General features: G+C 47.3%; 1 protein-coding gene across 1 annotated transcript in view; it reads right to left on the reverse strand.

The window, feature by feature from the left end:
- Positions 1-15,495, reverse strand: part of MAST2 (microtubule associated serine/threonine kinase 2) — a 101,018-nt gene that overhangs the window by 74,618 nt on the left and 10,905 nt on the right. The window contains exon 3 of the mRNA XM_075832039.1: positions 15,178-15,320. Within this exon, the coding sequence (XP_075688154.1) occupies positions 15,178-15,320 (143 nt within the window). The remainder of the gene's footprint in view (positions 1-15,177; positions 15,321-15,495) is intronic.

Consider the following 15,495-nt stretch of genomic DNA (forward strand, 5'->3'; position numbering starts at 1 on the left):
CTGGTGGAGTCACTGTGTACATACATTACATTACTTATCCTGAGTTATATCCTGTATTATACTCCAGAGCTGCACTCACTATTCTGCTGGTGGAATCACTGTGTACATACATACATTACATTACTTATCCTGTACTGATCCTGAGCTACATCCTGTATTATACTCCAGAGCTGCACTCACTATTCTGCTGGTGGAGTCTCTGTGTACATTCATTACATTACTTATCCTGTACTGATCCGGAGTTACATCCTGTATTATACTCCAGAGCTGTACTCACTATTCTGCTGGTGGAGTCACTGTGTACATACATTACATTACTTATCCTGTACTGATCCGGAGTTACATCCCGTATTATACTCCAGAGCTGCACTCACTATTCTGCTGGTGGAGTCACTGTGTACATACATTACTTATCCTGTACTGACCCTGAGTTATATCCTGTATTATACTCCAGAGCTGCACTCACTATTCTGCTGGTGGAGTCACTGTGTACATACATTACTTATCCTGTACTGATCCTGAGTTATATCCTGTATTATACTCCAGAGCTGCACTCACTATTCTGCTGGTGGAGTCACTGTGCACATACATTACATTACTTATCCTGTACTGATCCCGAGTTATATCCTGTATTATACTCCAGAGCTACACTCACTATTCTGCTGGTGGAGTCACTGTGTACATACATTACTTACCCTGTACTGATCCAGAGTTACATCCTGTATTATACTCCAGAGCTGCACTCACTATTCTGCTGGTGGAGTCACTGTGTACATACATTACTTATCCTGTACTGATCCCGAGTTATATCCTGTATTATACTCCAGAGCTGCACTCACTATTCTGCTGGTGGAGTCACTGTGTACATACATTACATTACTTATCCTGTACTGACCCTGAGTTATATCCTGTATTATACTCCAGAGCTACACTCACTATTCTGCTGGTGGAGTCACTGTGTACATACATTACATTACTTATCCTGTACTGATCCTGAGTTACATCCTGTATTATACTCCAGAGCTGCACTCACTATTCTGCTGGTGGGGTCACTGTGTACATACATTACATTACTTATCCTGTACTGATCCTAAGTTACATCCTGTGTTATACTCCAGAGCTGCACTCACTATTCTGCTGGTGGAGTCACTGTGTACATACATTACTTATCCTGTACTGATCCTGAGTTACATCCTGTATTATACTCCAGAGCTGCACTCACTATTCTGCTGGTGGAGTCACTGTGTACATACATTACTTATCCTGTACTGATCCTGAGTTACATCCTGTATTATACTCCAGAGCTGCACTCACTATTCTGCTGGTGGAGTCACTGTGTACATACATTACTTATCCTGTACTGATCCTGAGTTACATCCTGTATTATACTCCAGAGCTGTACTCACTATTCTGCTGGTGGAGTCACTGTGTACATACATTACATTACTTATCCTGTACTGATCCTGAGTTATATCCTGTATTATACTCCAGAGCTGCACTCACTATTCTGCTGGTGGAGTCACTGTGTACATACATTACTTATCCTGTACTGATCCTGAGTTACATCCTGTATTATACTCCAGAGCTGCACTCACTATTCTGCTGGTGGAGTCACTGTGTACATACATTACTTATCCTGTACTGATCCTGAGTTACATCCTGTATTATACTCCAGAGCTGCACTCACTATTCTGCTGGTGGAGTCACTGTGTACATACATTACTTATCCTGTACTGATCCTGAGTTATATCCTGTATTATACTCCAGAGCTGCACTCACTATTCTGCTGCTGGAGTCACTGTCTATATACATTACTCATCCTGTACTGATCAGGGGATGCAGCCTGTAACTCATAGTATGAGGCTTGGGGCCATAAGCACCTCTCCCCGTGTATATAGCGAGGTTACAGAGAGGTTTGTGCAGTGTCTCCTGTGAATAGTGAGAGCCCCTATGCAGGCAATGTGCGCAGTACCCCAGGCTATCATCATATACAATTAGCTATAATTATCTTTAACACACCCAGGCTTGCTATACAGGCGCTCTACAACAGCTGCTCTCCGCCACTTGAAATAGTCGCTTGTTTTATGATGACCCAGAAATCAGATGCAATACAAAAGCCAATTAGATAATGGACTTGCTCTGCGCAGAGAATACTAATTTCCTGGGGAAGGAGAATCTGTTCTGTGTCTTGTCCACGTTTCCATTACTCAGTCACTGACCGGTCGCTGTCCTGTGTGTAATCTGGTAAAGTATGAAGTATGCGGCCCCTGCGACATGTCGAGAAAACGGAAGAAATGAAGGAGGACGATCACTGAAGAACGGCGAGCCAGCGAGTATTAACCACTCAGGTCTCGAGTGGAGACTTGGGGAGGGGTAATTATGGAGGTTGGGGTAACACACACTGTGCACCCATCACTGCACCCCAATCACACAAATCACATCTCTGCCAAGAAGGAGGATCTAGGAGGGGGGGGTGCATGACACGGAGGAGCCAATAACCGCTTGTATTCATTATGGGCTCGGAGTACAGTTTATTCCTCTAATCCACAGTGAGAAGAGGTGCAGGGGAGGCGATTGGCTGTGTCTCCCCTGCCAACAGTGATGTCATGCTCTGCATAGCCCGCAAATATCCATCACTGCTAACCGCATGCACTCCGGCATGGAGGAGCGATCAGAAACATCAAGATGTAGATCAGAGGACAATATAGGAAGAAAATGGGCGCTCCGTATCCTGCCCGGACTGGCAGCCGTCTGTATCCGCACAGAGCCAAGAAGCCACGATCTGCTCTACTCCACACCAAGGGAAGCCCAGGGCTCAGAGAAGACGGATCAGAAGTCATAAAGAGACAAGGAAGAGGAGGAAGCAGGTCAGCTGCTTGTGGAGTAAGGAAGGGGGATAGGCGGATGACGGGCGGACAGATAGGCGGATGACGGGCGGACAGATAGGCGGATGACGGGCGGATGACGGATTTCCAGTTGGCTGATGCACTCATCACCTGCAGCCACATGACTGTACAGAGAAGACATCAGGTTCATGCGGAGAAATGAAACCTTACACCTGATCTGCGTTTCGCCAGTGGCCGGTCTCTACTATGTATTGGGATAATTCATTTGCTGTATTCGTGATCCATATTTAGCACAAGGACATAAATTCTCCCACTATACACTGTGCCCGGGTGAATGTGCCCCCCGGGGGCGTCTGACTTACCAGCGCAGCCATAAGATTAGAATAATGATGGACAGAACTAGAGGGATGAGCAGTAATACTGGGCTTCTCACCCATGATGCACTGGGCTATTTAGCAAGTCTGAACCCAACGCTGCTTCTTCAGGTGCCAGACAAGTCTATGAGGATCAGGTCCACTTGTGTGCTGGTGTAATGGCCATGAAAGGGTTAAAGGAAGAAACTCCTTGATTCGTGGTGTGATTCAACGCAAAGACCGCCACGAATCTGAGCACAATCCACGAGTCGCGGTGACACTCAGCGCATCAATACGCGAATGATTCACGACAGATACGAAGACGCGCGCTGGAAACTTCTCACTGATTGAGGCCGCGATCAAACGAATGATTCCAGAACAAGAGAAGCTCAGGGAAGAAGATCCGTCACACGTCTCATTAACCCAATCACTGCCAGAGGTTTAATGAAGCTTCACATCCTAGACTTTGTACTGTCAAACAAGGAGGAAGCGGAGGGGACGGCGCCAGATCCCGGTATTATGCCGATACCTTCAAGATGGAGGAAAACGTGACAGATTCAGTACTGCACCCCGCACAGCAATAATAATCCCACATCACATACCGAGTACCCATGAGAGGAGACTCCACACTGTGCAGCAGCTCTGCCAGGCCAAGGAATTGAGGAATAACCATCCACAACAGAGATCTTTCCACGAACATGAAGACAGAGAGGAGCAGCGTCACGTAGGCACCGCTCATCTCTCCCTGCACCGGTGACAGATCAGCAGACCCTCCTCCGGCCTCAGGCACTGTAAGGAGGTTACGTAGATGGAACGCTATAGCAGAATCACCAGAAAAAATATGAATGATCACCCCTCCCCCACCTTCTCAAGTACAATCCAGGTCAGTAATGTGATCACAGTGGTGTGTGGGGGGGTTAGTGATGGCCCTGGTGGGACGGTGTGGTCGTATTATGTACACAGCACACACAGCCCAGGTGGAGATCCTGCAGTTTGGGCACAATGCTGCCTCCAGCTCCAGAGCAGCGCTCTCTGTTCTGCCCGATAGAGGCGACCTCGGGCCAGACAACGGCTCCTTTCTCCATGAAGTGCTGCTAATAACCTCAGTCTTCACCAGTCCTGCTGGATTACCGGCCCCGTGCACCTCACCGGCTTTAATCCACTTTGTAATGAGAATTTCTCACCAGTCAAGATTTCACAGCACGAGAAAAATTCTGAAGCTTCCCAGGGTCAGAGCGGTGCAGAGCGCCCTCACGTGGCAGCTCCCTGCATGTACAACCCCTGGACTGGAAGCCACGTTGAGGCTCATTCACACATCACAATCACTAAAAAACCAACGATCAGTGGAAATATAGCTCCGCGTGTCACTCATTTACATATGCCGCCATTCTTTACCGCATAGCAGAGGCGTGCGTACTGTAAAAGACAGAAAAGCATCAATCACGACACCGCTAACAATAGCCTGTGTGTATGGCCGATCGGCGATCGTTTTCGTTGATCTGTTTGTGCATTTAGACGGAGCAATCATCGCTGCAACGGAGAATCGCTCTGGGAAACAGAGCGATTCTCATTACTTGTAAACGGGTCTAACTCACCAATTCTCCTTCGCTCCCCGCCTGTTACCTGCATTTTATGCCGGCAGTGGATGTGCCACGCGGAGCCCACTGCATCTGCAGATAATGCCCATCACTGCCGTTTATCCACTTGGATGCCGTGGTCAATAGTGACTGTGGCATCAAAGTTGGGGGGCTCCCTCTGTCACCCCATCAGCCCGACTGACTCGCCGACTGGTCTGCCATCTTGCTCCTCCTACTAGAGCTTAACAGGTGAACGTTGAAAAGACAGGACACTAATGCATAAGCTTTAGGCGCTGTTCACACACTAGACTAAAAACGTCTGAAAATACGGCGCTTCAAGAGAAAACGGCTCCTGATTTTCAGACGTTTTTTGTGCCACTCGCGATTTTCACTGCGTTTTTTTACGGCTGTTTTTGGAGCTTTTTTTAATAGTCTATGGAAAACGGCTCCAAAAACGTCCCAAGAAGTGTCCTGCACTTCTTTTTCGTGGCCGTTTCTTTACGCGTAAAAAAACGAAGCAAAAAACGCTCCGTTGGCGTTTACGGCCCGAAAATACGCCGTGTGAACATACCCTTAAAGTGTATTGTACAAGTGATCCCACCATCGCATGTTCAGGCCACATAGGACTGGGGGGAGGGGGGGGATATAATGTAAACCAATGCGATGTTCTCCTGGTGTTACATAAAAGGGTTAACAATAATCAAGTGAAAATAAAACAAAAAGTTAAAATAAAAGGTGATCTTTGCAGAAACGCGCCTATTAGGCCTCATTCACATCGCGTTTGTGCTATCAGCCGAGCGTATATGTTTTTAACCCGTTAGTGACCAGCCCATAGTGTTTTTACGTCGGTCACCAACGGGCTTTATTCTGATGCATGTGCCTTTTTACAGCGCGGCATCGGAATAAGCAAACAGAGAAGGGAACGGTCAGATCTCCCTGCTCTCCGGTGCTAGAGGCAGCTGAGGGCTGGGGGCGTCCCTGCTCTGCCGGGTGAGATCGATATTAGTATCGATCTCACCCATTTAACCCCTCAGACGCGGTGCTCAATAGTGAGCACCGCATCTGACTGGTTTTGGAGAGAGGGAGGGGGGGGGGAGCTCCCTCTCATCCCATCGACACCCGGCGATAAGATCGCCGAGTGTCAGTGTCTCCCATGGCAGCCGGGGGTCTAATAAAGGCCCCCAGGTCTGCCTGTCATGAATGCCTGCTAGATCATGCCGGAGGCCTAGCAGATGCCTGGATGTTTTACACGGACAGGCCGTAATACACTATATACAGAAGTATTGCAGTGTATTATAATAGCGATCGGAGGATAGTGAAGTCCCCTAATGGGACTAGTAAAAAAGTTAAAAAAAAGTTTAATAAAAAGTTAATTTTAAAAAAATGTGAAAAAAAAATAAATGAAAAACCCAGTTTTTCCCCTTACAAAATGCTTTACTATAAAAGAACAAAATAAAGTTAAAAAGTTACACATATTTGGTATCGCCGCGTCCGTAACAACCCCGACTATAAAGCCATTACATTACTTAACCCGCACGGTGAACACCGTAAAAAAAAATAAAAACCGACGGATAAATTGCTGTTTTCTGTGAATCCTGACTTTAAAAAAATTGGATTAAAAAGTGATCAAAAAGTCGCATCTACTCCAAAATAAAAACGTTACGGCTTTCATCTGGAGACACAAAAACAAATAATTTTGAAAAAAAAGCATTTTTACTGTGTAAAAGTAGTCTATACAAATGTGGTATCTTTGCAATCGTAACAACCCGCTGAATAAAGTTATTGTGTTATTTATAGCACACGGCAAACGGCGTAGATTTAGGACGCAAATAAGAGTGGCGAAATTTCAGATTTTTTTCTATCCCCCCCCCAAAAAAAGTTCATAAAAGTTAATCAATAAATAAAATGTACCTCAAAATGGTGCTATTAAAAAAAACGATTGAAACGTAGAGCTCGGCGGTCACATGGACTAGAACGGGTCCGACGTAGAGCAAAATATCACCCGTTTGGTCTGTGTTTGTCATGGTTTATGTCGGGATACGTTTTTTTTGTTTTTTTTAAAGCACTGAATAGCGGAGTCTGCTGCGCCAATTCTGTAATTCAAAAAACGTATATGCGGCATTTTCGCCTTGATCATTGAGAGGACAATGTGACGCTGTAAGTTTGTATCCGTTTACAGGCAGTAAATCTATCCGGTGGGTTTTTTCTATCAGTGTTCACTTCTTTAAAAAAAACGTATTCGTTTTTTAGGTAAAAACCAGACAAACGTATAAATGACACGAATGTCTGCTAAACGTACACGTTATAAAAAACAGACGTAAATAGAAAATGGTCCACGCTTTTAATGGTCCACGCAAATGTACTCGCCAGGCGGAGAGCACAGACGCGCTGTGAATGGGGCCTCACTGGTACAACGTGATCGTCTGGTGCGACATCCAGGACGCGCTAAACGTACGAGGACGTCACAAATGCTTTCCTTTTGCCATGTCCCTGTGGACTCGGAATGTAAGAACATCCATCATTTGTCTCTCCAGAACGAATAAAAATGATGTTTAACCGCTCGTGGACCGTCCATAGACCGTAAACATCCGGGCGGTCCGCAATTAACTCTGCCGGGACGTTACAGGTTCCCTCTCTGCAGCGGACTCTAGACCGCCAACATGACGGAGCTCAGAGACCAATCAGCGTGGCCTGTAGGCATGTGATCATTGTGACAGCCCGTCAGTGATCACAAGTGTCAGCGCCCCCTCCCCCCCTCGCTGTAACTTGTCCCTCTCCTGGCAGGCTTCAATATCCATCCATGTCATATCCACCTCGCTCTCTCTCATCCACCTCGCGCTCTCTCTCTCATCCACCTCGCGCTCTCTCTCTCTCTCATCCACCTCGCGCTCTCTCTCTCTCTCATCCACCTCGCGCTCTCTCTCTCTCTCATCCACCTCGCGCTCTCTCTCTCTCTCATCCACCTCGCGCTCTCTCTCTCTCTCATCCACCTCGCGCTCTCTCTCTCTCTCATCCACCTCGCGCTCTCTCTCTCTCTCATCCACCTCGCGCTCTCTCTCTCTCTCATCCACCTCGCGCTCTCTCTCTCTCTCATCCACCTCGCGCTCTCTCTCTCTCTCATCCACCTCGCGCTCTCTCTCTCTCTCATCCACCTCGCGCTCTCTCTCTCTCTCATCCACCTCGCGCTCTCTCTCTCATCCACCTCGCGCTCTCTCTCTCATCCACCTCTCTCTCTCTCATCCACCTCTCTCTCTCTCATCCACCTCTCTCTCTCTCATCCACCTCTCTCTCTCTCATCCACCTCTCTCTCTCTCATCCACCTCTCTCTCTCTCATCCACCTCTCTCTCTCTCATCCACCTCTCTCTCTCTCTCATCCACCTCTCTCTCTCTCTCATCCACCTCTCTCTCTCTCTCATCCACCTCTCTCTCTCTCATCCACCTCTCTCTCTCTCATCCACCTCTCTCTCTCTCTCTCTCATCCACCTCTCTCTCTCTCTCTCTCATCCACCTCTCTCTCTCTCTCTCATCCACCTCTCTCTCTCATCCACCTCTCTCTCTCTCATCCACCTCTCTCTCTCTCATCCACCTCTCTCTCTCTCTCTCATCCACCTCTCTCTCTCTCTCTCATCCACCTCTCTCTCTCTCTCTCATCCACCTCTCTCTCTCATCCACCTCTCTCTCTCTCATCCACCTCTCTCTCTCATCCACCTCTCTCTCTCATCCACCTCTCTCTCTCTCTCTCATCCACCTCGCTCTCTCTCTCATCCACCTCTCTCTCATCCACCTCTCTCTCATCCACCTCTCTCTCATCCACCTCTCTCTCATCCACCTCTCTCTCATCCACCTCTCTCTCTCTCATCCACCTCTCTCTCTCTCTCTCATCCACCTCGCTCTCTCTCTCATCCACCTCTCTCTCATCCACCTCTCTCTCATCCACCTCTCTCTCATCCACCTCTCTCTCATCCACCTCTCTCTCATCCACCTCTCTCTCATCCACCTCTCTCTCATCCACCTCTCTCTCTCTCTCTCTCTCTCATCCACCTCTCTCTCTCTCTCTCATCCACCTCTCTCTCTCTCTCTCTCATCCACCTCTCTCTCTCTCTCTCTCATCCACCTCTCTCTCTCTCATCCACCTCTCTCTCTCTCTCTCATCCACCTCGCTCTCTCTCTCTCATCCACCTCGCTCTCTCTCTCATCCACCTCGCTCTCTCTCTCATCCACCTCGCTCTCTCTCTCATCCACCTCGCTCTCTCTCTCATCCACCTCGCTCTCTCTCTCATCCACCTCGCTCTCTCTCTCATCCACCTCGCTCTCTCTCTCATCCACCTCTCTCTCATCCACCTCTCTCTCTCTCTCTCATCCACCTCTCTCTCTCTCTCTCTCTCTCTCATCCACCTCTCTCTCTCTCATCCACCATAATAATCATCTATCTATATGCAGAATATTTGTGTCATATAAAGATTATTACTTCTATCTTCCTCTATAACATGTTAGGCTGGGGCCACACGGGCCACGTCACTGGTCACATGCACAGAGATGTTTGCTCTGCAGAAGCCGGTGTGAACACATTCATTGGAAGCTGCGCCCAGCGTGTATAAAACCTGCGCATATTTGGTATCGTTTAAGTCGTCACAAGTTGCTGAATATGTATTCAGAGGTTTACCCAGCGGCTGCACCAGATGTCAGAAAACATCACAGAAAATCACTTTATTTTAATTTATTTATTTGTTACAGATTTCCCTTTTAAATTGTAAAAAAAAAAGTTAAATATCTCACTTATTCTTTTTACACAAGAGAAAAAGGTCAGGAAGGGGGGGGGGGGTAAAGCCCCTGGTCAGGAAGGGGGGGGGGGGTAAAGCCCCTGGTCAGGAAGGGGGGGGGGGGGGTAAAGCCCCTGGTCAGGAAGGGGGGGGGGGTAAAGCCCCTGGTCAGGAAGGGGGGGGGGGGTAACGCCCCTGGTCAGGAAGGGGGGGGGGGGTAAAGCCTCTGGTCAGGAAGCGGTTAAAAAAAACAATAATAAAGAAAATGATCCCCACATTTACCAATCCAAAATACTAAAATATATTGTTAAAAATCCTGCACGGTGAACGTTAGAGGGGTTTTCCATGAGACATTTCCCCCTTTTCCCGCTCCCTCCTCCGCCTCCCCGGCCACTTCCTGACTTTATGGTCGGGAGTTACAACAACAGCGGCGCTCGCTGACCTACGCGTCTTCCATAACTACCATTCAGTTCTATGGCACTTCCTGAGAGCGCGCAGCTCAGACACCACGTGGTTTCCTAATCCGTGGTCAGAATTCACCGGCTTCAGAAGCAACACGGAGCGGCAGAAAGTGGTTTAGGGGCCCCGATCTAGACAGAGGTGGGACCCGCATCTATCTGACATTTATCATATCCTGTGGACGTGTCACTGTCTGAATGGGATTTGATCACTTGATTCCCCAAATTTTTTTTTTTATAAAAGTGATGTTTGTATTTTCCCCTGAAATGATACCAATAAAAACTTTGTCTTGCCCCCAAAACCCCCCACAGCGCACCGGCGCCAGAAAAAAAAAGTTATGGCTTTCTGACCACCGTAAAATCAAACCCCCAAAGAACGGAGAAATCGCTGTTTTTCCCGACACCCCACAAAATATATAACCGTTCTCAAGTACATTAAATGGCGCCGTTAAGAACTACAACTTATCCCGCAAAACACAAGCCCTCCTACGGGTATGTAGACGGGGAAAAAAAAAAACTACGATGAAAAAGATAAAACTGTCTGTGACGAGGGGTTAAAGGGTAGATACGGAGGTCGCCCGGGCGCAGCCACATCAGCATTGTATTTCCGGTCAGAGGAGCAGATTAATGGAAAGCCAATTAGAATTCATCGCTTCCCTTTACGTCGCCATTGATTTTAACGGTTTTTCCGTTCAGTTGGTTTCAGTTTGCCTCCGTTCCCCGAGGTTTCATTTTCTTTTCACGGAAACAATAGCGTAGTCGGCTACACGATTTCGTTCACCTGCTCCGCTGATGAGAATGGGCCCAAATTATGAGAAGACCCAGCTAATTATGGAGGAGGAAACGAAGGGAAAAGAGGAAGAGGACGGCTAACAGCAAGATGCAGACATCATGGAAACCACGATCACGACAACGATCAGACTGGACACCGGAGGATGCTGGGAATCATTATGGGACTCGTACACGTCACAGGAAGGGGAGGCGGACACGGCGATCCCTATAATTCATCACGTATGACGGTGGCCCCCAGCGCAGTCCAGACCGCTCGCTCACATAGATGGACCTCAGTGTGCGAGATCTCAGCACCACAGAGCAGCGGAACGTTCCAGAGTGTATCCTGCTGAGGGGCCGCAGACGGGCGCCGTGCACATCACATTCCGTCCCTACGTTTAGCGCGTGCGCTGGGAAAGCTCCCGATATACACAACAAACATATCCATTTGGACAAAATGAACTTCGCAGTGTCCTTTTGGCCTCGGTGAGGCCGGTACACATCAACACACCTTTTATTTCATATTTTGAACGATGGGATAGTGTCAGATTCCGCAAAAATGTGTATACCCCCCAGTACAGAATGTTTTACATTGGGGCCTATGGGTGATGGATGCCACTGTATAGAATGAGACATATGTGTTGGGAAGCTCCAGTGATGTAAGTCTGCACGATGCAGCAGAGGCCACCCCGTCTCCCCAGGTCACATTTAACCCTCCACCTGCACGGCAGCCCCATCACATAGATCTGCTTTCAGTCTGAGGAAGAAGCCGGTCCGGCTTCAAAACCCATCACTTTGTTGACACATCTTTTAGAAACTATTTGAGGTTTATAAGTGTCCGAGATACTTTATTACAAACCAACTAACTAATAGGCAGCGCCAAGCGACTTCTCCGAGACGGTGTTTCGCTGTGCGATCTCTACCTCTGCAAGTCGTCCAGATGGGAGCCCAGGCTGCAGCCTCATCATATAGAAGGACGCACTTGTGTATGTTGTGCTCCCAGCGGAGCCGGGGCAGCAGAACTGATCGTTCACTATTGTAACCCCTTATCATGGATGATGCGCCGCATGTGATTTTGAATCCCTTTCTTTCAGCTGTACATACATGGAGACCTGTGAGAAGACGGCGGCGCAGGGGAAGCCACGACACTGGAGTTACAGCACTGAGGCTACTCCAGGGACGCTCCAGTGACTCCGGCTGCTCAGAAGTTCTTGCCATTGGGTATACATGACTGGGTAAGGGGGGTACTGGTAACGCAGGACTCCCCTGCTGCATCAGGCGGCTCCAGTGTAACTGGTCACATATGGACATCCCTGGAGCTTCCCAACATACATTTTAAATGGAGCCGATGACTAGAATTGTATCCGTTTAACAGAAGTCATGAAAAAAAAGTCATAAGAGTTAAAAGGATATCATTTTAGCCCATGGTCACGGAGGTCACTGTTAGGCACACAGCAAAAGGCTCACTAGTTTTGGAGTTGAAACGTCAGCATTTTTGTACGCACTATTGTTTGCAATGAATAAATAACGAAGTTTCCAGTGACCAATGGGCTGCAACAATGAGAAGTGTATGACGCTGATTGGTCAGCGTCATACACTCCTCTGTACAACACCCAGTTGGTCAAAAGTAAGAACACGCCCAGTTGGTCATTAAGAAACAAATTAGCATAAATCTACAATTGCTCATAACCTGCTCAAAAATGATCGTTTAAAATAAAAACCACTGTTCTCTACATTACAGCGCCGATCACATTATGTAGGAGACGGGACACTTATAATCTGGTGACAGCCGCTTTATTACTAGGACCACTGTTCTCTACATTACAGCGCCGATCACATTATGTAGGAGACAGGACACTTATAATGTGGTGACAGCCTCTTTATTACTAGGACCACTGTTCTCTACATTACAGCGCCGATCACATTATGTAGGAGACAGGACACTTATAATCTGGTGACAGCCTCTTTATTACTAGGACCACTGTTATCTACATTACAGCACTGATCACATTATGTAGGAGACAGGACACTTATAATGTGGTGACAGCCTCTTTATTACTAGGACCACGGTTCTCTACATTACAGCGCTGATCACATTATGTAGGAGACAGGGCACTTATAATGTGGTGACAGCCTCTTTATTACTAGGACCACTGTTATCTACATTACAGCGCTGATCACATTATGTACAATATAGGCCACTTATAATCTGGTGACAGCCTCTTTATTACTAGGACCACTGTTATCTACATTACAGCGCTGATCACATTATGTACAATATAGGCCACTTATAATGTGGTGACAGCCTCTTTATTACTAGGACCACTGTTCTCTACATTACAGCGCTGATCACATTATGTAGGAGACAGGACACTTATAATGTGGTGACAGCCTCTTTATTACTAGGACCACTGTTCTCTACATTACAGCGCTGATCACATTATGTAGGAGACAGGACACTTATAATGTGGTGACAGCCTCTTTATTACTAGGACCACTGTTCTCTACATTACAGCGCTGATCACATTATGTAGGAGATAGGGCACTTATAATGGGGTGACAGATTCTTTATTACTAGGACCACTGTTCTCTACATTACAGCGTCGATCAGATTATGTAGGAGACAGGGCACTTATCTGGTGACAGCCTCTATTACTAGGACCACTGTTATCTACATTACAGCGTCGATCAGATTATGTAGGAGACAGGGAATTTATAATCTGGTGACAGAGCCTCTTTATTACTAGGACCACTGTTATCTACATTACAGCACTGATCACATTATGTAGGAGACAGGACACTTATAATGTGGTGACAGCCTCTTTATTACTAGGACCACTGTTATCTACATTACAGCACTGATCACATTATGTAGGAGACAGGTCACTTATAATCTGGTGACAGCCTCTTTATTACTAGGACCATTGTTATCTACATTACAGCGCCCATCACATTATGTAGGAGACAGGGCACTTATAATCTGGTGACAGAGCCTCTTTATTACTAGGACCACTGTTATCTACATTACAGCGCTGATCACATTATGTAGGAGACAGGGCACTTATAATGTGGTGACAGAGCCTCTTTATTACTAGGACCACTGTTATCTACATTACAGCGCCGATCACATCATGTAGGAGACAGGGCACTTATAATCTGGTGACAGCCTCTTTAACTGTAAAATGGTCTGACTCTCCCAGATCTAAATGATAGCAGGAGTGCAGTCAGAGGATCACCTGTCAATCTTACAGCTGTGGCATGAGGGGCCGGGGGCAATGGTTTCTGTTTTTTCCCCCATCAGGTACAGATAAGGCAGCGCTGCCATCTTTACATTTGTTGTATTTACTAACCACAGACGGTCCTGTATTTCTTCTGAATGAACACTAGGAGGCAGCACTCTACCACTGACAATTCTTACAGTGAAGATAAAAAAACTCAACACAAGAAAAAACACAATGCTAAACGCACAATACACAGTAGAGAGGTGCCGGTCAGGAGGGGGTCTCCTCACTGCATGACCGGAGGATTACACAGTACGGTCTCCACCGAGGGGTTCACTATTCGGGACTAATGGAAACCTCAGAGTTAACGCTGCAGGAGATAGAAGGATTTGGAAACACATTCTATTCCTCACTTGGCTCCGGGAAGAAGCTGCTGGCAAGACTTATTTTCCTGAAGCAAAGCGTCCCGTGTCCTGACAATCCACACACAGCTGCTGCTCACATCACGTCCGCCCCCCACCCCCCGCCTCGTACGACCGCTCACTGTGTCAACAGATCCAAACGTCCTGGAACTCCGCATCAAAAATATATACACACGTTCAGAGAGGCTTAGACCCTGTTCACACGGAGGGATTTTTGCAGGCAGATTTTGATCTGCCTGTAATTTCTTTCGCAAATTTCACGTTGTTTTTCGCCGGCGGCTTTTGAGTGCCACGGGCAAAAAACACAGGGTAAAAATCTCTCTGTGCCTCCCATTGATTTCGATAGGAGGTCAGAGGCGGAACAGGGGCAAGAACGAGCATGCCGCCAAGAATGAAAGCCACTGTGGAAAAAACGCCTCAGACAATCATTGAAATCAATGGGCGGCGGTTTTACCCGTTTTTTTGCCAATGATTCAGATGCGGTTTTAGTGTCAAAAAAACTCTGTGTGAACTGGGCCTTAGAGCTACAAGAGGACTGAACAGTTCACTAATAACCGGGGCAGTATGACCACTGCCTGGATCTGGAGCAGCCTCTGCCAACAGCTGAAATATAACATGCAACCAAGAAACCCGGTAACAGCAGCACGCAGAATGTGGGACACTACAGAACACTCTCCCTGCAGGAATGTATTAACTCATGCACATCTCTAACTCCAAGACCCTCTACGATAAAGGGGGGTGTGCGGGCGCTTGCAGGAAACCACTTACCAGGCCAGCAGTAAGAGATGGTGCGGACTGACCCAGCGACTGATTCCTCATCCGGACCAGGTTGGACGACTCTCCTGAAGGCTGCCATGTCAGCTGACCCACTCCACCGTGCGCACTGCTCGACACCGGAAGCAGCTGTTTCCCTTTAAGAAAACAAAGTCCAATAAAACCAACAAGATCTGAAAGATTCTTTATCAAGAGTTATTAACAAACCTGGCGAAATGTGGTAGACGGGACAAGTACAGATTACGGAGGGTATTACAGGATGGCGGCTGGGGGGCCTCAGGTCTCTACGGTTATTTATTTCGCTATACCACA

Source organism: Rhinoderma darwinii, chromosome 7 (assembly GCF_050947455.1).
Source record: "Rhinoderma darwinii isolate aRhiDar2 chromosome 7, aRhiDar2.hap1, whole genome shotgun sequence".
Lineage (NCBI taxonomy): Eukaryota > Metazoa > Chordata > Amphibia > Anura > Rhinodermatidae > Rhinoderma > Rhinoderma darwinii.